The 22,644-nt window shown below is 65.4% G+C and overlaps 5 protein-coding genes across 5 annotated transcripts in view; 3 read left to right on the top strand and 2 right to left on the bottom strand.

Moving 5' to 3' along the window:
* Window positions 1–1,339: 1,339 nt before the first annotated feature.
* On the bottom strand, window positions 1,340–3,229 carry EMIHUDRAFT_100747 (hypothetical protein; the record flags this gene model as incomplete). The annotated part of the gene is made up of 2 exons (XM_005778201.1): window positions 1,340–1,822; window positions 3,149–3,229. The coding sequence occupies 2 exons, from the start codon at window positions 3,227–3,229 to the stop codon at window positions 1,340–1,342; spliced, it is 564 nt and encodes a 187-aa protein (XP_005778258.1).
* Window positions 3,230–6,191: 2,962 nt separating this feature from the next.
* EMIHUDRAFT_463429 (hypothetical protein) lies at window positions 6,192–11,538 on the top strand (the record flags this gene model as incomplete). The annotated part of the gene is made up of 8 exons (XM_005778200.1): window positions 6,192–6,854; window positions 7,856–7,931; window positions 8,929–9,044; window positions 9,682–10,025; window positions 10,102–10,156; window positions 10,623–10,781; window positions 10,854–10,982; window positions 11,199–11,538. The coding sequence occupies 8 exons, from the start codon at window positions 6,192–6,194 to the stop codon at window positions 11,289–11,291; spliced, it is 1,635 nt and encodes a 544-aa protein (XP_005778257.1). The 3' UTR covers window positions 11,292–11,538.
* Window positions 11,539–12,916: 1,378 nt separating this feature from the next.
* On the top strand, window positions 12,917–13,736 carry EMIHUDRAFT_435208 (hypothetical protein). Its single transcript, XM_005778199.1, has 2 exons — window positions 12,917–13,411; window positions 13,497–13,736. The coding sequence occupies exons 1-2, from the start codon at window positions 12,961–12,963 to the stop codon at window positions 13,604–13,606; spliced, it is 561 nt and encodes a 186-aa protein (XP_005778256.1). The 5' UTR covers window positions 12,917–12,960; the 3' UTR covers window positions 13,607–13,736.
* Window positions 13,737–18,672: 4,936 nt separating this feature from the next.
* EMIHUDRAFT_205984 (hypothetical protein) lies at window positions 18,673–19,884 on the bottom strand (the record flags this gene model as incomplete). The annotated part of the gene is made up of 3 exons (XM_005778198.1): window positions 18,673–18,973; window positions 19,043–19,170; window positions 19,273–19,884. The coding sequence occupies 3 exons, from the start codon at window positions 19,882–19,884 to the stop codon at window positions 18,673–18,675; spliced, it is 1,041 nt and encodes a 346-aa protein (XP_005778255.1).
* Window positions 19,885–21,327: 1,443 nt separating this feature from the next.
* Window positions 21,328–22,644, top strand: part of EMIHUDRAFT_450399 (hypothetical protein) — a gene marked incomplete at its 5' end in the record, with an annotated part of 2,942 nt that continues 1,625 nt past the window's right edge. Inside the window, 3 exons of the mRNA XM_005778197.1 lie at window positions 21,328–21,472; window positions 21,643–21,803; window positions 22,095–22,154. Coding sequence (XP_005778254.1) covers window positions 21,328–21,472; window positions 21,643–21,803; window positions 22,095–22,154 — 366 coding nt within the window. The remainder of the gene's footprint in view (window positions 21,473–21,642; window positions 21,804–22,094; window positions 22,155–22,644) is intronic.

Raw genomic sequence — 22,644 nt, 5'->3', positions numbered from 1 at the left:
CATCCCGGAGGGACGGCGCACGCGCTGCCCAGTGACCGGGCGGGTCGGCCCCGATTAGGAGCGGCCCCAGCCGGGCGGAGAAGACCATCCCACTCGCGGTGCGTCGCACCGGCCGGTCCGGTTTTCGTCTCGAGCGGGTCGCGAGACGGCCGCGAGAGCGAGCACCGCGGTCACAGTGCCGTTGAGGCCACGGACGTCGCCGGAGCGGCACTCCCGGGGCGCCACTCCCTCACCCGGTCGGGGGGGGGCAACCACAGCCCGCCTCACCGTCCGTGGAGCTTCCGTGGTCCGCTGCTCCGGCTTCGATTTTCGACCCTCCCGAGGCTGCTAGAGCAGCCCCGCGGAGCCTCCCGGATGCACCAGCACACCGTCGTCCAGGACGACGGCGCAAGCGCTGCCCAGTGACCGGGCGGGTCGGCCCCGACTAGGGGCGGGCCCAGCCGCGCGGAGAAGACCACCGAGCTCGAAACACGTCGCCACGGCCGGCCGTTTCGCAAGCCTGAGCGGGTCGCCAGACACCCGCGAGAGCCAGCAGCTAGAGCGCCGTCGTAGCCGCAGATCGAGTCGAGGAGCTTAATGTCCACGGTAGCAGTTGTGGAGAGCGGTGGCGCGGTGCGTGTAGAGGGGTCGATCGAGGGCTCTTTTTCGAAACGCGACGGGTACGGCATGACAACTGCCAGTACAGTTTTACGCCGGCCAGCGTGAGAGCACAACAGGGATCCGGCGACCCGTACGCTTTACGCGTGGCGGCCGGTGGCTGTCTGGAGCTCGTGCGAGCTAGGCCGACGCGTGGCCGAGCCGAGAGGACCAGCGAGCGACCACGTTGGCGATGAAGCTTGGCGGCCGGCGCCTCGTCGCCAGACGTCACAGCGGCGTGGACGCAGGAGTGTGCGGCGACGAGTACCGGCAAATCCGGCCCGGTGTGGCCGGCAGCTGCATAGCGCTGGCCTGTGACCGGCGCCGCGGTGGCGGAAGAGGCGTCTCGCCGCCGTGGCGGCGGTCGGCAGGTGCGAGCGTGACGGCCATCGTGCGGCAGAGTCCGGCCACAATTTTTCTCAAGAACCACCTTAAGGGAGGGATGGGCTGAGGACGGCACGGCCGTCACACCACACACAGGGATTTTAAGGAGAGGAGTGTGGTGCTAACCGTCGCCCACCCTTGGGCGTCTGTACCCCTGTCGCCTCTCACACACAAGAACGCAGAGCTCGGCGCGCAACTAGCGTGCGGGCAATAGCCAATACCAACTAGCATGTATGTGTGCGACCACAGCCCCCAGAGAGTCCTCGAGCTTCCCCGTACACGTCCCGAGAGCGGCCACGCGTTTCCCCTCGGCAGCTCCCTACGAGCGCCGGGCCGCCTCCGCCGCCATCCTGGCAGCGGCCGCCTTTGCCCTCGCAGCGGCAGTGGCCGCGCGCCTCTCCTTGGCGGCGGACAACGCCGCCGCCAGCGCCGCCTCGGCCGCCGCCAGCGCCGCCTCGGCCGCCGCCTCGGCCGCCTCCTCCTCCTCCGCCTCCTCCTCCGCCTCATCCGCCTCAGCGTCTAAGCGCGCAGCTTCGGCCACTTCTGCCGACGCAGCTGCCTGGCTCTCCGCCGTGATGCTGAACCGCATCCTCTCCTCGGTGAGCGTCTCGAGAAGCAGGAGAAGCCTCGCCTCCTCGGCCTTCTTCGCCGCCTCGACTGCGTCTGCCTCCGACGGCGCCTCGGCAACCTCCTCGAGCTCCTGCGACGGCCCAGCCCCGCCCGCCCCGCCGCCCTTCTTCTTCTTCTTCTTGCCCTTCTTGCCCTTGGCGCGCTTCTCCGCCTCGACCTCCGCCAGCAGCTCCTCCGCGTGCCGCGCCGCCTCCTTCTCCTCCGCCGCCCTCTGCGCCGCCCTCTCCGCCGCTCCCGCGGCCCACGCCGCCTCCGCCGCCGCCTTCTCCGCCGCCTTCTCGGCCGCCGAATGCTCCGCGAGGGCGCGCACGCACCCAGTGTGGCCCTTCTTCTTGGCACACTGCAGCGCGGTCGTGCCATCTGCATCGCGCAACGTCACGTCTGCGCCCGCCCGCAGCAAGCAGAGAAGGGCGGCGGGGTGGCCGAAGAAAGCGGCCTGAATCAGTGCAGTGTTGCCGTAGTGGCACTGAATGTTGATCTCCGCGCCGTGCCGCAACGCCAACTCGACCAGCTTCTCGCGGCCATTCGTGGCGGCGATACTCAGCGCGGTGGCGCCATCGCTAGACTGCAACGAGATATCCGCGCCGCGCTGGAGCAGCGTCTCGGCCAGTCCCTCCCGGCCCCTCATCATTGCGAGCATCAGCAGCGTCACGCCGCTCAAAGAGAGGCTGTCCGAAAAGACGTGCACGAACGTCGCGTTCACCCGCCCGCCGCCGTCGACCCACGCCAGCACCGCCTCCTCATCGCCTAGCCCAGCTGCCAGCACAACCTCCTCTGGCACTGCCCCGCCGCTGCTCAGCGCTGCCTCCGCGCCTCCCTCGCCGCTCGAAGCAGAGGCCGCAGCACTAGCACCCTCCGCCGCGCCTGCGCCGCCTGCCTCGGCCGACGGCGCCTTGCTCCGGACCGCCGCCACCTCCCCGATATGCGTCCTGAACGCCTCGACGCACTCGGCGTGGCTCTCCTCCTTGGCCCACTGCAGCGCCGTCTTGCGGTCCACGTCGCGCAACGTCATGTCCGCGCCCGCCCGCAGCAGGCGGAGCACGACGGCGGGGCGGTTGAAGTAGACGGCGAACATCAGCGCGGTGCCACCGTTCTGGTCTTGCAGGTCGATCTCCGCGCCACGCCGCAGCAGCAGGTCGACCACCCGCTCTTGTCCGCCCTGGGCTGAAACTACCAGCGCCGCCCCCATCTCCGCACCGTGCTGCAGCAGCCTCTCCACCATTCGCTCGCGGCCGTAGTAGGCGGCAGCGTTGAGCGCTGTGGTGCCGCGACTGGTTTGCAGGTTGATGTGCGCGCCACGCCTCAGGAGGAGCTCGACAATCTGCATGTGCCCGTTCTGTGCGGCGAGCATCAGCAGGGTGTATGGAATCTTACCGCCGCCGCCGCCGGCCACGCAGTCAACATCGAAGAGAGTGTCGGCCTTCCCGCCTTCATTCAGCCACTGTCGCACCGGTCCCACGAGGCCGTCCGCAGCCGCCTTCAGGACGTTCTTTGGGACTTCACCACCCGGCGCGCTGTCAGCAGACGGCGGCGGCGGCTTGCGGAGCGCGGCGGAGGCGCGGGAGGGCGGGGCGGGCATGACGTCTTGGGTATGGGTCGGATGGGGGACAACCGCGCGATTTCTTTTTGTGGTCTCTTGCTCATTGACGGCGGCGGCGGTGAGACCGAGCCGTTGGGAGAGCAGCGAGACGCATTCCCACGAGCTTGTGTTAGAGAGGCGGCGCTGGCGCCACTCGCTCCCAGGATGGCAGCCTGAGGGCCCAACTTCAGAATCGTGCTTTTTGGGTTGGGTTGGGTTGCGTTGGCACGGGTTGGGTTGTTCGGAGAGACGCGTGAGTGTTAGATTTGTTGTTCGGCGGTGAGGTTGGGTCGTCGGCGCGAAGGGTGAGGTCTCGACCGCCGCCGCTCACGCCAGCGGAGCGCCATGCGCTCGCCGGCATCGAGCGAGCAACGTGATCGACCGAGCGGCTTGCTGTGCGGACGGCTTCTTGTGGCTCTCGTCGAGAGCGTTTTGCGGCCCGGCGGGTGTGAGAATGTGTGTCGTCTGTTGTGTCACTGTGTACGTCATATCGGTCTTGATAACAAGCACGGTCGATCCGTCGAAGCGATACACTCGTTCCTATCACGCTGGAAGGCTTGCACGGACGCTGTGCCGCGGCACACAGAAGAGCCGTCCGGCAAGAAGAGCTCGATGGGGAGCGAGAACCTGGGGCTCGCCGGAACGCGACCACGTTGTTCAACGCTCTGAAGTTGAAGAGGCGCAGCCGCCGAGCACCGTCTCATATACAACCTTGTTCTGTTGCTGCGCGCGCTCTCGAGAGACAGCCGCACGGACTCGTTGTGCTCGATTTTCATTCGTCGCTCGTGTATGTCAGCTGCCAGCAAGCCGTCGTGATCGCGGAAAACCAGTGGTCTAACGGCGTCTAGATTGCTTAGGTAGGTAGGTAGAAAGGTGAAGAACAGCCAGGCTCGGACTGGACACCAACGCGGTATGGGTGGACGCCGGACACATGATGACGACACGCACGAGCGACACACAGACACAAACAAGCTCACACAAGAAACACAGCCAGCGGGCTGCCACACTCACACCCTGAGTTGGCGTACACATAACTCAAGCGTCAAAGGCCACATCCTCCCTGTCGCCCCCCCCCAGCACTCCAAGGTGCCAAGAGAACAAACAAGGGCACAACAAACAACAGACGACAGGAAGTAACGTGCTAGGCTAGAGCAGACCGCTCCGCCTCTAGCAATCTCGCCGGCCGGCGAGGCACGGACGAGACCGTGTGTGGGTCTAGTGAGGTGTCTATGGACGCCCTCCTCACAGGCTAGCGGCCTTCGATAGCGGCCTACTACTAGCCCTAACTCGCACTCATGGGAGATGTCAGTTCATTGTATGAGTGTATGCAAGCAGAGGCGCGTGTGCTGATTCTAGATCGCACGCCGTGGCATATGACTTGGGAGGCGTGCGACCGCAGCGCACCCGTCGTACGTAAGGTCGACGGGCTCGCGTGTCAGCGAGAGAGTTGCGGGCGATCCTGGTCTCTTTTAGACATTAGATAGAGGAAGAGCCCCGCGCCACGGTTGCCAGCCGTGCCTTCGCGGGAGCCGCCCCTCGAGCCGCGTCTCTCTCGTCGCCACTGTCCCTGACTGACTGAGCGGTCTCAGCCCTACCTGGCCATTCTAGATTATAGAATGGCATCCTTACATCTAGAATGGCGTCTCGCGCGCGCTCACCCGGCCGCCTCGCAGCCCCAGCGGCCGGGGGGCGCTTGCCGGGGTTGGGGCTGGTCACACACAGGCGCCACTTTAACGCGGCGAGCCAGAGGAGTCACACAGGAGAGCCCCCAACATGCCACATTTTCAGCAGCAGACGGGCCGCGGTGAGGGCCCATTCTGTATCGAAGAATGGGGTCCGCCGCCGTCCCCCACGGCCTTCTCACGCCCCCAGCGGCGGCGTGCCGCTCGGCCAGACTGGTGGGGTTCGCGCACAAGCCCCAGTTCAACACAGAGAGCCCAACAGTCCGCAAATGAGAGTCCTCCCCCCGCCCCCAAACCAGAGCAGACGCCGGGGGGTGCGCCACGTATGGCAAAAGCAAACGCACGATGGCCGCCGGCGGCCGTTGAGCGCTGCCGACGTTCGAGCCTTGGATGTCAGTCCGTCGCCGCCTGTGGCGAGGGCAGTGGAGGTGTGAGATTTGTGCTCGCAAGTGGTGGGCGGGCGAAAGGGTCGGGCGGCGAAAGAGAGCAGACCGCAGATAGCGCGAAATGCGGACTACTCGTGTCACATCTACTCCTCGTGTCACCTAGTCATCGTCCTCGCTTCCCTGGCCGGTCTCCGAGTCCTGCTCCTCGCCCGAGTCCTCGTCCAAGTTCGAGTAGTCTTCCTCCTCTTCGTCCTCTTCGTCGATCTCGTCGAGCCGGCTCCTGGCCCGACGCCCGTGACGCTGGGGCCGACTTGCTACGCGCGCTGCGACCCGGACCGCCACCTCTGCTGCCGCCTGTGCTACCCGTAGTCCTTGCCGGCGAGCGAGTGCCTTTTGCGGGGCTGTAGCCAGAGCGGGTGTCGCCACGGCCGTCTTCTGATCTGTTTTGTGGTCTGCGGACTGCGCGCTGCGCTGCGCTGCGCGTCTCGAGGCGCGCCGCAACACAGCCCGTGTAAATGGGGTAATGGATAAACCAAGCATCCCCGATGGCCGGGGGGATGTCCCATGGCCCCGGGGTGGCCGTGGGCACGCAGGGGGCGCCGCTACGGGCCGCTGCGGCGCCCATTCTACTTCGAAGAATGCCATTCTTGAAACTAGAATCTAGGTCTGAGACCGATGAGTGCGTCCCGCCTTGGCGGCACACACTCGACGAGGACAGTCCGGCCGACGATTGCCGCCGGGGCTCGAGCAAACATTCGAAAAAGAATTCTTAAAGTACAAGCCTCTCTCACAGCACACTGGCACGACAAAGGCGCGCGGACTGGCGCGGACTGGCACACACACGGCTCACCAAAGAATTCGCCGCTACCTCGCAGCCCCGGCCCCGCGCTCGGGATGGCGCTCGCTGGCACGGAGCCTCCTGCCGAGGCGCCGGCCGAGGAGCCGGCGGCGGCACCAGCGGCGGCGCCCGAGGCACCGGCGGCCGAGGCTCCTGCTGCCCCCGAGGGTCCTGCCGCCGCGCCGCCCGAGATCTCGGCCTCTGGCCGGGTGCGCCGCAAGTCTGCAGTGGGCGCCTCTGCCGCGGTGAAGGCGGTGCTGTCCAAGCCCGCGGCGGCGGCGAAGCCCAAGTCAAAGGCGAAGCTCGATCCCACGCGCAAGATCCAGGAGAAGATGTATGACGTCCGGCTCGGCCGCCTCCTCGCGAGCGTCGAGGAGGCCGAGGCGGTCGAGGCGGAGGCCGCCGCCGCGGAGCGGGCGATCCGGAGGAAGGAGAACAAGGAGCGGCGGGCAAAGGAGGCCGCCGCCGACAAGGCGGCGGCGGCCGCCGCCGCCGCCGCCCCGCCTCCCGAGCCAAAGTACTCTCGCAGCGGCCGTCAAGTGAAGATGTCGCTCAAGGCGAGCGAGGTGCACACGTCGTCGCTGCGGGAGGACGTCGAGATGGAGGAGGAGGGGGAGGGCGGCGGCGGCGACGAGGAGGACGAGTACCGCAACCTCGACGAGCTGGGCGAGGAGGGCGACGAGGAACTCGAGGCGCTGCCGAGGCGCACCATACGCTTCGTCGCATCTTCTCTTCTCTCTCTCCGCTCTCTCCTCTCTCTCCTCTCTCCTCTCTGCTCTCTCTCCAGCCATTGGCCCACTCGCTGAGAAAGTACATGCCACCGCAAGCCTGCCACACACACATCACACATATGCCGCACGAGACGGCGGCGGGCAGCCGCGCAACGCCAAGTGCAGCAGTGCACGCGTGCGCGACACCGCGCGGCTGTCGTGCTTGCACCCACAAGAACAGCCCCTTCCCTCACATCCCACGGCGCCTCGACGCGGGTATGAATCACAGACCACCTCTCACACTTTAGCATTGCCGGCGCGAACAGGCCGCGGCGCCGGTCCAGCGGCGGCACGGGGCGGCGCAAGCGCGGCAAGGCGAGCTGCGCCTCTTGGCTGCCTCTCGGCTGCCTCTCGGCTGCGCCTCTCGGCTGCATCTCGGCTGCATCTCAGCTGCATCTCGGCTGCACCTCGGCTGCACCTCGGCTGTACCTCGGCAGCATCTCGGCAGCATCTCGGCTGCACCTCGGCTGCATCTCAGCTGCATCTCGGCTGCATCTCAGCTGCATCTCGGCTGCACCTCGGCTGCATCTCGGCGAGATCTCGGCGAGATCTCGGCGAGATCTCGGCGAGATCTCGACCAGATGGCGGTGTGCTCTTCACTGTAGCCCATATCTCCCCATATCTCCCCATATCTCCCCACATCTCCCCATATCTCCCCACTGTAGCCGGACGACCACTTCTCGGTCGACGATGACAGCGACGAAAGCGACGAACCGAAGGCAGAGGCTGCCGAGATGCAGCCGAGAGGCAGCCGAGAGGCAGCCGAGAGGCAGCCGAGAGGCAGCCGAGAGCAGCCGAGAGCAGCCGAGAGCGGCCGAGAGGCAGCCGAGAGGCAGCCGAGAGGCAGCCGAGAGGCAGCCGAGAGGCAGCCGAGAGGCAGCCGAGAGGCAGCCGAGGTGCAGCTGTCCCGTGCCCTGTGACGCGGGCCGCGCTCTTTTCTTTCTTCTCAGGCTCGCTCGGCGATCAAGCAGAAGCGGCGCGGCGGCCTGGCGGAGGATGGCGGAAGAAGAGGGAGTGGCGATGAGGGTAAGGGAGGAGAGGGCGTTGCACCGCAGGTCGCGCGGCGGCGTGAACGAGGACTTTTCGGCGGCGGCGCTGCGGGCTGCCGAGGGGGAGGACGTGTCCAGGAAGTGGCTGGGAGGTGTCTAGGAAGTGTCTAGGCGCTGCGGGCTGCCGAGGGGGAGGAGGAGCTGCTGAAGAAGAGCGTGACGGCGACGCTCTCGCGGGAGGCGAGATGCAGAAGAGATATCGGCGAGATGCAGACCAGATGTCGACGAGATGTCGACGAGATGCCGACGAGATGCCGACGAGATGTCGACGAGAGACAGCCGAGAGCATTCTCGGCATCATTACTAGTGACGATTGTTCCTCCTCCGATTCGTCTCACCCCTCCTCTTCTTCTTCTGATTCTCACCCCCCTTGCCTCTTTGCAGGACGGGCCTCTCGGCGTCGCTGTCAGCGGGCTGCTCATCACCGCGGTGCAATCTCGGCTCGATCTCGGCTCGATCTCGGCTCGATCTCGGCTCGATCTCGGCTGGATCTCGGCTCGATCTCGGCTCGATCTCGGCTCGATCTCGGCTGGATCTCGGCTCGATCTCGGCTGGATCTCGGCTCGATCTCGGCTGGATCTCGGCTGGATCTCGGCTCGATCTCGGCTGGATCTCGGCTCGATCTCGGCTGGATCTCGGCTGGACCTGGATTCGGCTATACACCTCTGCACACCGTGACCTCGGACCTCTCTCGGACATGTCCTCGGAGTCCTCGGACATGTCTCGGACATGTCCTCGGACATGTCCTCGGACCGTGTCTGAGACATGTCCTCGGACCGTGTCTGAGACAGGTGCACGAGGGCGGAGCCGCGCACCTCGAGGGCGGCCTCGCGCGCGGCCGGGGATGCGGCGGCGTCGTCAGACACCCGTTGGCTATGGGACAGTGTTCGAGACTAGGCAGCCTCGCGGTGGGGTGTGGGGTGTGGGTCATCCGTCAGGCAGAGTCACTCACTGTACACACTCCTCCTCAGCAGGCTCCCTCGCGGTGGGGGACGTCATCGTCGAGGTCAACGGCAAGGACGCGGGCATGGAGGGGGAGCTCGGCCCGCTGCTTCCCCCGGCCAAGGCGACGGTCTCTAGTGGTGGGATGGTGAGAAGGGTGAGAATGGCGATGGCGCTGGTGTTGCTGCTGCTGATGAGATGACAATGAGACTGATGACGATAAGACTGAGAAGGTGATGATGGTGGTGGTGGTACTAACCGCTCCTGCCTCCCGGCAAGGCGACGCCGGTCCGGCTCAAGGTGAGATCGAGCCGAGATCCAGCCGAGATCCAGCCGAGATCCAGCCGAGATCCAGCCGAGATCTAGCTGCGACTTGTTTCCTCCAGGTCGTCCGCTACGTCAAGCGGGACGACCACGCGGCGGAGGTGCTGCCGCCCGCCTAGCAGCGGGAGATCTCCCCATATCTCCCCGTATCTCCCCATATCTCCCGCCCCCGATGCTGGTGTCTTCATCACGTGCGTGTGTGGGTGTGTGTGTGGGTGTGTGTGTGTGGGTGTGTGGGTGTGTGTGGGTGTGTGTGGGTGTGTGTGTGTGTGTGTGTGTGTGTGTGTGTGTGTGTGTGTGTGTGTGTGTGTGTGTGTGTGTGTGTGTGTGTGTGTGTGTGTGTGTGTGTATCGCGCGGCCTGGGCAGGGGGGGAGGGGGTGCGGGGTGCGGAAGAGAGGAGCCTCCTGGCGCCTTCGCCGCGGAGCCGACGTCGACTGACCGCCTCCCGGACCCCTCGGAGGTGCTAGCCAAGGCGAAGAGCAAGGTGGAGGCCGCCCTCGCGCTGCCGACGCTGGCGGAGGAGGCGAGCCGCAAGGAGGTGGAGGAGCGGCGGCGCGTGCTCTCGGCCGCTGTCAACGTCGGCAAGCGCGCCAGGCTGGACGCAAAGCAGATCCAGCGGCGCGGAGACCGTAGAAGCTTCTGGAAGATTCTAGAAGCCGGACAAGAGGCAAGCCCCTCCAGACCCTCTACCAGACGCTCTAGACGCGGACGGCGTGGTTGCTCGGTGTTCCGGCCAGCGCTCGAGAAGCGGCACACGTCTGCCGTAGGCTCGAGAGATGGGGAGATGCAGCGAGACGTAGGGAGGTGAGGTTGGTGTAGTCAGCACCGTAGGGCTCGCGCCTCTGGCCTACTCTCACCCTTCCTCCTCACTTCTCAACAGGCTCGAGATCTGGCTGCACGCGCTGCCCCCGCCGCCAGAGCCTACGCGCATGGAGGTTGAGCCGCCCGAGGCCGGAGGCACTAGAGGCGGAATCTCTCCCCACATCTCCCCACATCTCCCCACATCTCCCCAGATCGGAGGCCCTAGAGGCGGAATCTCTCCCCACATCTCCCCAGATCGGAGGCCCTAGGAGCGGGATCCGTGTCCTTGTCTCCACCTAGCGCTCGGGAGGACACGGACTCAACTGTACTCCAACTGTACTCCAACTGTACTCCTCCGTATTCAGCTGCGGTCGCCTCCCTCGCCATCCCACGCGGCGCTCTGAAGACTCTGCACGAGCCCGCACACAATCTCGCTATATCTCCCCGTATCTCGCCAGATCTCGCCAAATCTCCCCATATCTCGCGCCATGCGGCATCGCCGCCGGGTCCTCCCGCGATCTCGCCAGATCTCGCCAGATCTCGCCAGATCTCGCCAGATCTCGCCAGATCTCCCTGAGGTCGGCGCCCCCACCCGCGTAGGCCGCCGACGCAGGCAGCGGCGGTGCGCCAGACACGAATCGCGTGGGGACGCCCCCCCTCGCCTCTGGGGGGGCGAAGGCTCCGCCGCCGCCAGCGGGCGCTGCATCGGCGGGGCAGCCTCCCTCGGGACAGCCGACCGCCGGACAGGCCCCCGTGCAGGCTCCTGGACAGCCTCCCTACCCCTACCCTTGCCCTTGCCCTTACCCTTACCTTCACCGCCGGACCGTGCAGGCTCCTGGACAGCCTCCTTCCGGGCAGACGCTTGGGCAAGGCTCTGGACAGCCGACCGCAGAGCAGCGCCCCGCCGGGCAGGCTGCAGCGCCGCCCCTCGCGCCACCGGACGCCGTCCCGCAAGAGGCGGTGCGGTCTATCTCCCCATATCTCCCCATATCTCCCCATATCTCCCCATATCTCCCCCATACCTCCCCATACCTCCCGCAAGACGCGGTGCGGTCGTCCCCCGGCGGCCGGCCCTCTATGCCGCCAGCTCTCGTTCGTGAGCCCCCCCCCACCCCTCCTCCTCCCCCCCCCTCCTCCTCCTCCCCCCCCCTCCTCCCCGCTGCCCACACGGCGTAGGCGCCTCGCCCGCCGCCGGCCGACTCGGCATCGGGTGCGCCGCCGCCGGCCGACCCGATGCAGCACTGGCGATGGATTCAGCCGATGGAGTGATGACGGCGCCGGCGCATGTGGCCAGCGCCAGACGGCTTGCCGCCACCCGCGCGGGGGAGAGCCAGCGCACTTGGGATGACGGCGAGCGAGACCCGGCGCTGTGTTTATCGCTGTGTTGTGTGTAGACACGCCTCTCAGCGCATGCGCGGCGCTTCCGGCACACGAGTTGGTTTACGCACTCGTAGCTTGCCCGGTGCGCTGCTCTCATATCAGCTCGCATGTTATTGTTATATTTTGCTTTTGGGTTTCTCCCCAGACCCCAGTGTGAGAGGTCGTGGGGGCACGCGCGCAAGGGGCAACCTACGCACTCCGCCGCCGCAGTGCGCAGATCCGCAGAAAGCGCCCGGCGCCCGCGCCGCAAGCTGTCAACGCACGAGTCGACGTCGCACGAAGTGGCAAACGAGACGACTCCAATGTCCAAAAAGCAAGACGCCAAGAGTTAACCTCTGTTGGAACGAGAGAGCTGGTCCCTCGGGGAGACGGTCCGGACTCGGAGGAACACACGCCCTGTCTCGTGTCTGCACGTCTCGCGCGCGCGTGAATAAGGCTGCAGGATTCGGCCCCGCATGCTGCGAGTGCCCTCCCGTTGAGGTGTCCATCTTATGTGCAGTCGGGCTACAACTGTAGCGCGTTGGCAGGATCCCCAAAACAGTCGTCCACACCCCCCAAAATTGAAGTCGACCGCCCAAATCTGTCCCCCGCCCGCAAACTCTAAACCACCATAAACTACAGTCTGCAGGGGCTCCAGGCCCCAAATGACGTGTGAGTGTTAGAGTTGTTTGGTATTGCTAAAAATCTCCCTCTGACCAGTTTGTTTTGTTGCTTTGTGTGTGTGGAGAAATTAAGCTTACCTCACACCGGAGGTCGACAACGAGCGCACACTTGTCACCTCATCGGTCAGCAACAAACTTAAAGAATTTAGGATGTCTGTGGGTCCGAGAGCGATGTGCGTAATTCGCGCTTGTGTATCATCGTTGGGCTGCATGCGCGCCTGTCACCGAGGCCCCTCCCCGAAAGGCAAGTCTTAGCCACATGAAACCCGAGACCCCTCCCCACCGCCCCGATCCCCCCCCCCTTGCTCCCCTCCCCCCCTCGGGAGGGCCGAACTGAGGCGCCCGTGGGGACCCTGCACTTCCCTTCCCCCCTCGGAGGGCCGGACTGAGGCGTCGAGGGCCCCGCTCTTTCCCTCGCATAGCGGCCACTCTTCGGATCGCTGGTCGAGCGACCCAGGGGATGCCCCGCGCGCCTGACCCAGGCGCGAAAACGAATCTGCGAGGCGAGGCCGCTCACGCGGCCCGATGGGGAGGAACGGGGCGAGCCCCCTCCAACCCACCCGCGCTAGGTCTCGGGGGACGAAGGGGTCACACCCGACGACCTCGGGAACTAGCCGGGGCAGTCGGAGAAGGGGCAACTCCGTGCACTGACGGTCGGCCGCCAGAAAACACGCCTGCGTGGATCGCGTCACACCAATCCTCGCTACCCAACGCGGCCAAAGGATATCCACCTCGAGAACCTCGAGAACATCGCACAACTAAAGAAATCGAACACAGGGCCTCGATGACGATTGGCGCGACCGAGAGGAAGCATAATGCGGCGTAGAAGCTGCTGCTGCGTTCTCCTCGCCGCAGTCGCCATCGGCGAAGCGCTGCAACTGCGCGGCGGCGATTGTATGCCGCGTGCCGCTGTCCAGAGGGCGCCCTCGCCACGCCTGACCTCCGACGACGACCTGATGGCTTCGCTGCGATCGCGCCTGCAGACCGACCACAAGAGCGTGCTGCGTCCGCTCGGCCCGGACGAGGTCGGCGCGGACCAGATGGGACCCGCCGATGTGATTGACTACGTGATGCGCTCCATTGCGCAGGATCCAGAGGCGGGGCTTCGGGTGCTGCTCGGCTTCGCGGTGTCAGACCAGGACAGCTCGGGGTGCATCGACTCGCTCGGCCAGCTTCAGCCCGGCAGCTTCGGCTCGCCGGCGGAGCTCCGCGAATTCCTCGCCGCTGACGCCACGGGGGTGGGGTACGAGACTCTCACCGCGCTCGAGGAGTGGAAGGCGATGGGCCCACCCGACATGTCGAACCTCAGCCGCAGCGCGGCCCAGAAGCTGCTCGTCCGGCGCGACGGCGCGCGCTGCCCCTCCTCCCTCTCGCGCCCTCACCCACCCTCCCTCTCGGTATCCCGCTCACCACATCGGACCTTCGGCGCTAGGAGCCAACTGGCGCGACCTCTTCGTCAACCTCGTCCTCGCGCCGGCCGCGGTGGGCGAGGCGACGGTGCCGCGGTGGCTAGTGACGACCATTTACATGTCGGGCAACTGAGAGGTGCGGTCGCGAGTACACAACATGCAATTGTTGTTGCTATGAGACCAGCGCGCAGCGCCAGGAGGGTCAGGTCTCAGGAGCGAGGAGGTATTTCGTGAGGGAGTTTTTGCAAAATTCTTTTCTCGATAAAGCATAAACGATAATTATCGCGGTCAATAAAACAAGGTCTGTGTGATCGAGGGGGTCCCGTACCTCCATGCGGAGTCGACCCTTTTCAGACAACACACACTGCACAACCCGAACCCACCTTTGGGCCGCGGCCCGGGGTTGTGCGTTTATGTAGAGGCCTCCAGCGTCCAGGGCTCGCACCTCAACCTCATAGACCAGCGCACAGCGCCATCTCACGTATTTTCTTCTCAATAGCTAGGTCTGTGAATGGCAGAAAAAAATGCTCGGGCCAGCGCCGTTGTGCAGCGTCGTCCTCACCTCTTGCGCTGCCTGCCTCTCATATCCCCATCGATGTTATTTTCTTTAGGTCTGTTGTTGGCAAATCAGGACACAGAGCTCACGCAAATTCACAGCGACATGGGCTGCGGCATCGCCCGTGGGTTTCCAATCGTTGGGAACCCAGAGGAACGCGCCGGCGGGAGACGACGGTGCGGCGGACTACACATCAATTGTGGAAGGGACGAGCTGCTTGCCGCTCAACATGCACCGCGCCGTCATCTTCCTCACAACATGCACCGTGCGCGGGCCGCACTTTCCAGCTCCAGTACACCCAGTGGCGCCTGCGCGTGCGCACTGCTCGGCCCTTGGAGGTGGCCTCGCTGCTGACGTCTTACTAAAGGTGTCGTTCGGTGCCCTGAACCCGCGCGAGCTGCAGCAGTGGTTGTGCCGCCTGCCGTTCAGCGCTGCGTTGCCAGTGCAGCCGATGGTGTGGCAACCCGTCCCGGGCCCGCCCCGCATGGTTGAGCTCCGCTTTCGTCGGAAGCCGAGCGATGCCAAAGGCGGGACGGACGGCGGGCTGCGCTTCATAATCGACGAGCCCGTCGACGAGGACGGCGGTGGTGCGCTCCTGGTCGCGCGCTTTTCGGAGGGACAGTACGTGCCGAAGACCTTCTCAGAGAAGGCGATCGTGACGTTGCTCGTGCGCGAGCTGTCGTCTCTCGCGCCCGCTGTGGGCGAGGTTGGCGCCGTGTTGCGCCCGTGAGGTGAGCCCGGGCCTTCATTTGTAAGTAACAGCATGCACTTCCCACACCCGTCCACAACACACCACGCGAAAACATTCAGACACAGAACTCAGCGGAAGCGATCCGGGGCACAGAGACTCAGAGACCGCACCGTCAATGATGAGGCTACGGCGCGCATAATGAAGATAAAGTAGAGTATAGAGAGGAACACATCTCGAGTGACGAGTGGCTGAGGAAGCTCTTCACTGGGTGGAAAGAGGCTCGGCCGGCCTTGAGGGAGTCGCGGAGGAGGAGGGATAACGCAGGCCAGTGGGACGAACGAGGGCCGCGACGGCAGCTCAAGCGGGAGGGAGCGGAGACAGTGGGCAGCGAGCGAAGTGGGTGAGACTGATGATGCTCCTTCGACTTAGGGAGCGGTTCAGCTGCTGGGCGGGCTTCAGGCTGGTGCTCACGCGAAAAGGAATCGACGCGATGTGCAAAGCATACAAGAAGGGGAGAAGGAAGAGGAGAGACGCCGGTGGTGACGAAGCAGAAACTAGCGCAGACGAGAGCAGGGCAGACCCGGGGACTGGGGAGCCGGAGCAGACGGCATCGGCCGCCGAGGGAACGTTGGGAAGAGGCACGAGGAGGGCGGCGACCTCGACCGACTATGGAGGACCCGTCGCCAGACGACGCAGGGCAGAAGACGGTGAGGCGGAGCAGACGCGCAGGGCGAGACGAGGGAGGGAGCAGGACTTTGCGGAGATCAGCAGGAGGATGTACGAAGAGATTAGGAGCAGCAGGGACCCGCGGGACCATGTGGAAGACGGCTAGTGCTAGTCCCCCATCGGGAGGACGACCCCGGCTAGTCGCCGACCACACCCACAAAGAACCCTGCACAAAGATCGCAAGGGCGGGGACCTGTTCCTTTTTACCCACCTCACAGTAGAGAGGTGTCCGTTTTTATTTATTTATTTACAGACCGCGCTCCCCCGCGCGCCCCGGCACCGCGCCGGCCGGCGCGCGGCCCCCACCCCTGCACCTCGGGCTCGGCGGCCTCGATCGAGCGACACCTCGGCCGGCCGCGGCGCCATGCACTCGATATTGCGTGTGCGCAGCCATGCGCTGCATCGCGCGTCCGTCCCTTGCGTGGTGCGTGCACTTACTGCTTACTTACTCGAACGAATGCGAGCGAGCTCGGTCGGGGTTCACTCGTTCGTTGTTGCTGGTGTCCCGCTGGGCGGATTCAAGGCCTCGGCGCGGCTACCGTACCCGCCCTGCCGGGGAAATAACGCAAAGTAAGGGGGAGAAGGCAGACCATCCTTTTACGCGGGAATTACGAAAGTTTCGACGGAACGGTGAAAGGCACCAACGCGTTTGCTTTGTGGTTGAGCAGCAGATGCTCTCCGTGCTGGCTGGCAGTAGTCTCGGCAGGTTTGGGGACGCTTGCCCAACTGCGAATGGCGTCAGAGACCCGCATCTACACTTTGCGCATGGCGGCACTGCCGACTTTCGCGGGCGCCACAACGCCCTCTATAATTTTCTCTCTGCGCCCGGGCTCGCTCTCAACGTAAAGACAGAGGAGTCGACCTTCAGGATGAACGGCGGTAAGCTGACTGTCGATGGCACGTGGATGACGGAGGCGCACGTGATTGCCATCAGCCGGCCCAAGGGCGAGATCGCCACCGCCTCTTTTTGGGCATCGAAGCTGAACTCATTCAACACCGGCACAGATCAAGTGAACGGCACCTGCGGCGGGCGCCCCTTTGTGCTCGGGATGGGGTGGGATAAGCAGTGCGAAGAGATGCGATTCGCGGTCGGCTACTCGACCGCCACCTGGACCATCCACGAGTGGATCATCAGCGTCCATGGCACACGCTCCCACCCTGGGTTGATCTCGGGCCCAGCTCACCGGATCGACATCTCCCTGCGGGCCAAGGGGCCGGTGGCGGCGAGCCTGCCACACGGACTCGTTGGTCAGTCATTTTCGACTCCGGGCCTGCCGCGGATTGGCATGAAAGACCACTATCCCGCGTCGGGCCGCTTTCGCACGGCAGCGATGGCCGAGGGCGCCATCGACGGCGAGGCAAAGGAGTACGAGGTGGTCTCGGCCCACTCGACCCACTTTGCCTTCTCCCGCTTCTACAACTCGCCCCCGGAGCCCTCCCAACAGCCCGCCGCCCCTGCTGCGGGCTCCGAGGCCTCCGCCATGGACGCCGAGGCCTCCGACGTGGACGCCGCTGCGGTGGAGGCCGCCCTCGGCCCTCCGCGGGCGCGTCGCCTGTCCGACTGCGACAGCGACGGCATTCCGGACGCAGACGAGGGCTCATCGGACAGCGACAGCGACGGCGTCCCCGACTCACAGGAGTCCAACACTGACGACGCCGACAGCGACGGCTCGGCCGACGCGAACGACGCAGATTCGGACAATGACGGCATCCCCGACGCCGAAGAGGGCACGGCCGACTCGGACGGAGACGGCATTCCTGACCACCTCGACCCCGACTCGGACGGCGACGGCATCCCCGACGCCGAGGAGGGCAATGGCGACGCGGACAGCGACGGCATCCCCGATGCCAAGGAGTCCAACACCAACGACCCCGACAACGACGGTATTCCGAACCACCTCGACCCCGACTCGGACGGGGACGGGATCGGCGACGCCGAGGAAAGCAATGGCGACCCCGACAGCGACGGCATCCCGAACTACCTCGACCCCGACTCGGACGGCGATAACAGGCCGGACGCTGAAGAGGGGACGGCCGACACAGATAGCGACGGCGCGCCCAACTTTCTCAAACTTCCGACGCCTGCCCCGACCCCGACCCCGACTCCTAGCCCGACTCCGGCCCCGACAGTGGCTGCGTATACTGCCTGCAACTCGCTCTGGGCTCAAAATAAATGCTGTGACAACGGCGGCTCATGTCCGACCTGTACCCACACTTCTGAAGTCTCCAACTGCAACGACCTGCCGGACGACGCCGCCTGTGCAAGTTCTTACATGCCTGTTGCGAACGACGAATACCACCGGGGTTGTTGGGGTGGAGGGGACAGATTCGACTGCAGGTACGCGTACTATGACTGCGCGGTCTGCCCCTCCGGGTCCACCTGCTCTCACACGTGCATTCGCGATTCCACTTGGTGCGGAACAACGTGAAGCACCACCCAGCTGCGCGTCCAGCCGACCCCTGCCGACGCTGTGCGGCCGACCCACCGGCACCCCACCGCACATCGACACCGCACATACGGCTCTATGATCGCAGGAAAGACACATCCGATGCCAGTCCCTCCTACACGAGCAATGGGCGGCTCCCGTGGGTGAGGGAGAGGGAGAGGGAGAGGGAGAGGGAGAGGGAGAGGGAGAGGGAGAGGGAGAGGGAGAGGGAGAGGGAGAGGGAGAGGGAGAGGGTGAGGGAGAGGGAGAGGGAGAGGGTGAGGGAGAGGGAGAGGGAGAGGGAGAGGGAGAGGGAGAGGGAGAGGGAGAGGGAGAGGGAGAGGGAGAGGGAGAGGGAGAGGGTGAGGGTGAGGGTGAGGGAGAGGGAGAGGGGCGGAGCGCGTGTGTGCATATGCGTAAAAGTAAAACGGTAGCGCGCTCACACGAGTTCTGACAGTTGGGGCAAAACTCCGAGTTCACAACTGCAACTCCCAATTACACCTCCGGCTGCCCTGCGCCCGCACGCGCGCACCCGGGCACGGCGGGGGCTCCCCCACCCGCCACCGGGCGCCGGGGGCGTCACGCTCACCGCTCACCGCGGGCCGTGGGGCTGGGCGCTGGGGGCCGACTTTTTCGACGAACGGCTCACGGGACACGGCTCACGCTCACGCCGCTTTCTTCTTGCTTTTCTTACTCTACACTACAGCACGCGGAGGTGCCCCGCACACCTGCGACCGCCAGATCTGGCCGTGGGGCCGAGAAACGAGAGGATGCGGATCGCAGAGGCCGGCGCCAACCTCTCACTCGCCAGACGACCACGCGCTGGCCACGGAACGCAGGAAGGTCCTCGCGGCGTCGGCCGCGGCGGGAGGCCACTGGCGCTGGGCCAAGTCGAGCTCGGCCACCCGCTGCTTCACCTCGCCGGGCGCGACACTCCACAGCCGCTGCGCCTCGGCAGTGCCGCGCTCGCCGCCCGCGGCGTTCGTCGCGGCATAGAGGGCGAGCTGGCACTCTGGCTCGATGTCGAACTTTGCCGCGACGCGCCGCACGATGCCGAGCGCGTCCTGCGTCCGGCCCACCTGGAGCAGCTCGAGCCCGTACCTATCCGGCTCGCGGGCGGGCGGTCGGTGGGACGGCGGGGCCGGGCCGAAGGACCGAGGCGGTCTCCACCGCAGCCAAAAGGGCTGCACGTCGCTGGGCGCCTTACTGACCACGGCGCCGTAGTCGGCCGCGGCCGCCTCCCACCGGCCGAGCGCGTGCAGCGCCGATCCGCGCCCGAGCAGCGAGAGCTTCTCCGCCTGCCGAGATCACCCGAGGTCACCCGAGATTGCTCGAGATTGCGCTGGGATTGGTTCGAGACGCGCGAGAGTCTGCTCCGCCTGGTTCGCGCCGGACGCCACCGCCGCCTTGCTCAGCTCGACGGAGCGCTGCAGGTCGGGCAGCGCGCGCTCGGGCTGGCCGAGGGCGATCAGCGTCGACCCGCGGTTGAGCCAATTGACCCACGCATCGTCCGAGAGTGGCGAGAGCCGCAGCGCCATCTCGTAGTCCTCGACGGCGCCCGCATAGTCCTTGAGCGCGACGCGGACGTTCGCGCGGTTGGCGTACCCGCCGGAAAAGGAGGGCGCCAGGTCCTCGACGAGCAGGTTGAACCGCTCCTCGGCCTTCCGGAGCACCTCCACGTCGAGCGTCTGCGTCTCGGGGTCGGCGCCACGGGCCGCGTACTCCTGCCCGCTCTTGAGCACCTTGAGCGCGCCCTTGTCCTTCAGCTGGGAGTTCTCGAGCGACACGCGCCGCAGAGCCGTCTTCTCTTCGCTCGGCAGCGACCCCATCTCCTGCAGCGCGCTGATGGTGCGGACCTGCTCGAGCGTCATCAGGGTGGACGCCGGCGCAGAGACGGCGGCTGGCTCTGCTGGAGGATCGGCAAGCCCAGGCGGCACGACGCCAAGCCAGCACCCCGAGGCTAGCAGCAGCGACACGCCGGCGGACTGCAGGCGGGTTGTTGGCAGCAGCATGCGAGGGTCCTGCAAACTGGCGGGGTAACCCGCTGTGTGCGAGGTGGGGTAGGTGCGACATCAACTCTCTCGGGGGCACTTCTACAATCAAACGCATTTGCTTGCGCTGCAGCTTTGCGATGCGCACTGACCGTTGTTGGTACAGTAGAAGCCAGGGCACTGGTTCCGAACGCCAAGCACGCTGCAAAAGGATCCAAAGCCCGGTGTAATCTCCCCCGGAGGGCATGGCTGGTCCTGCGTGTACTCGGTACAGAGACTCAGTGGTGGTAAGGGTGGCGGCGAAGGAGCCGGCGGCCTCTGCACGATGCACTGCCGAGTCGAGGCGCTTCCGCCGCAATAGAACTGAGTGTCGGGGTTGTCTAGTTTGACGATTATGACGGCATTGTTCGCGCTGATGGAAGTGACAGCGGCCTCTACGTTGGGTCCCAGGCGAAGGATAGGCGGCTCGGTCAGGCTTCCGATCGAGATGCGCACCTCGCAGTACTTTGTGCTGCATTGCAAGAGCGCACCAGACGACGAGGCGCCGCTGACGGAGTACGTAGTGACCTCGTCAGCAGATGCGACCCAAGTGTCGATCCAGTATCTCGGGGTACTGTAGCCCAGCGGGACTCTAAAGGTCCCAAACAAGGAGAAGGTACCCAGGTCAGTGTCGCCCATTGCTGGCCAATCCACCGTACATTGCCTGCCATCCCATGAGGTGCCCGTTCCGCAGATGCCCTCCATCGAGGGACACGGCGATGGCGACGGCGACGGCGACGGCGACGGCGACGGCGACGGCGACGACGGAGAGGCGCGGCAGCAGGCCAGAGGGACGCCATCCGGGCCGCTCGAGTCGCAAGTGTTGGTCTCAAAGCAGTCAAGCCCGGTACACCCTGAGCAGTCGTTGCACTTTCTCACCACATAATCGTCGCTTGGCTTAGCAACATGGAAAATAGAGAGGAAAAGAGAGGGTGCTGTAGAGAAAAAGGGAAAGGAAAACAGACGGGGTGCGAGAGGCAAACCTGGTTGATTGAGCCCAAAACACGGACGGAAAAGAAACGAGGCACCGCCGAGGAAAGATACGTAGGGAAAGAAAGGCCAACCTGTGACCCAGATGAGCATCAGCTCGACGAGGACCGGGACCGCAACGTTAGCGCCATCATGGCGCGACAGGCCGCGACCGAGATGTCCGAGTCATCATCCTGGCTTTGCGAATCTCGAAACTTGTGCAAACAAGGGCAGTCACGAGGCCCAAGAAGGGGTCCTATAGCGACCGTTGCTGGCGGCGCCTTGAAGAGGCGCGACCACGGCGTGCGACCAAAAACGTGCCTTCCCCTCTCCAGCTCCCACCCTCACCACAAACAACCTCCTCCTCGCCCAGGCTCAGTCCGCTCGTCCGCTCCCTGTAGCAGCAGCAGCAACAGCGCCCGTGCCGCTCCTCCCTGCTGCGCCGCGCTCGAGCCCATGTCCGTGCGCCCTCTGGTGATGGCTGGGCCGTCGGGCGTGGGCAAGGGGACGCTGATTGCGCGGCTCATGAAGGACTTCCCCGGCTCCTTCGGCTTCTGTGTCTCCCACACCACCCGCTCTCCTCGGCCGGGAGAGGAGGACGGTGCGCTGCTGCTGTGCCACCCGCCCGGCTGCTGCTAGGGCTGCGATGAAGCGGTGGAGAGGGCCCCGCCGCTGATCGCGCGGCCTCGCTGCGCCCTCCGCACGCCCTACCGCAAAGCGCTGCGGGGGAGGAGTTCCATGGCTGTGACTACAACGCCTCGGCGGCCGCAGGTATTGCGTACCACTTCACAGAGCTGGGCGCGATGAAGAAGATGGTGGAGGCGGGGCACTTCCTCGAGTACGCGGACGTGCACGGCAACCTCTACGGCACCTCGCGCGCCGCCGTCGAGAAGGTCGCTCAGGCGGGCTGCATCTGCATCCTGGATATCGACGTGCAGGGCGTCCGGCTCGTCAAGGCGAGATCCGCCGAGATGCTGCGAGATCCGGGCGAGATGCGGCGAGATGCGGCGAGATTAGCCGCGATGTGCCTAGTGTATCGGCGCGCAGGCGGGCCGGGCTCGTCGCGGTGTGTTGCCTGCCGCCGCCGGGTTTGGAGGAGGGGTTTGGAGGAAGGAGCAGAGGGCGCGGCAAAGGAGAAAGGCAAAGGAGAAAGGCACCCCTCCGCCCCCCCCTCTACAAATAGAGGATCCCCGGGAGTGTGGGAATTCCATCTCGCCCCCAAGGTGATGCACGGCCGCGACGTCTTCACCGGCGAGCGGCTGCACGCGGTGACGTGGGCTCCAGTGAGTCCAGTGAGCCGCCAGCGACATGGGAGCCGTGCTGGGATGGAGAGGAGGGGCTGCGCGGTGAGCGCGCGCCCGGATTCATACTCGTGCTGCACGCACGCCAGCGGAGCGCTCTGCGCGGAGTGCGGAGAACACTCTCTGCATGACATGACCGCGCCTAAAATGTGACATTGACGACCATCGAAACGGTCGCTCAGAGAGAGTCTTAAACTAGAGTTAGTTTTTGAGACATATTAGTACGCACTAAAGGTGCAGGATGGTTGGTGTCGAGACGGTTCGGCGCGGCGTGTCCGTGTGCCGTCGGGGGTGGCGCAAGTCCGAGAAGTGTGGCGCGCATACGGCTCTATCGCTGGACCCCGTGAGGACACATATCATGAGGTCAAGCCGAGCATCTTCTGGAGCTCGCCGCTGAGGGCGGCCGCCTGCGTCGCATCGTTGCCGCCAAGGTGGCTGCCTCGCACGAATACATTTGGGACTGTCCGCTGCT

Source organism: Emiliania huxleyi (assembly GCF_000372725.1).
Source record: "Emiliania huxleyi CCMP1516 unplaced genomic scaffold EMIHUscaffold_25, whole genome shotgun sequence".
Classification (NCBI taxonomy): Eukaryota; Haptophyta; order Isochrysidales; family Noelaerhabdaceae; genus Emiliania; species Emiliania huxleyi.
Note: the sequence above shows the minus strand (reverse complement) of the source record. Positions and strands in the feature narration are given on the sequence as shown.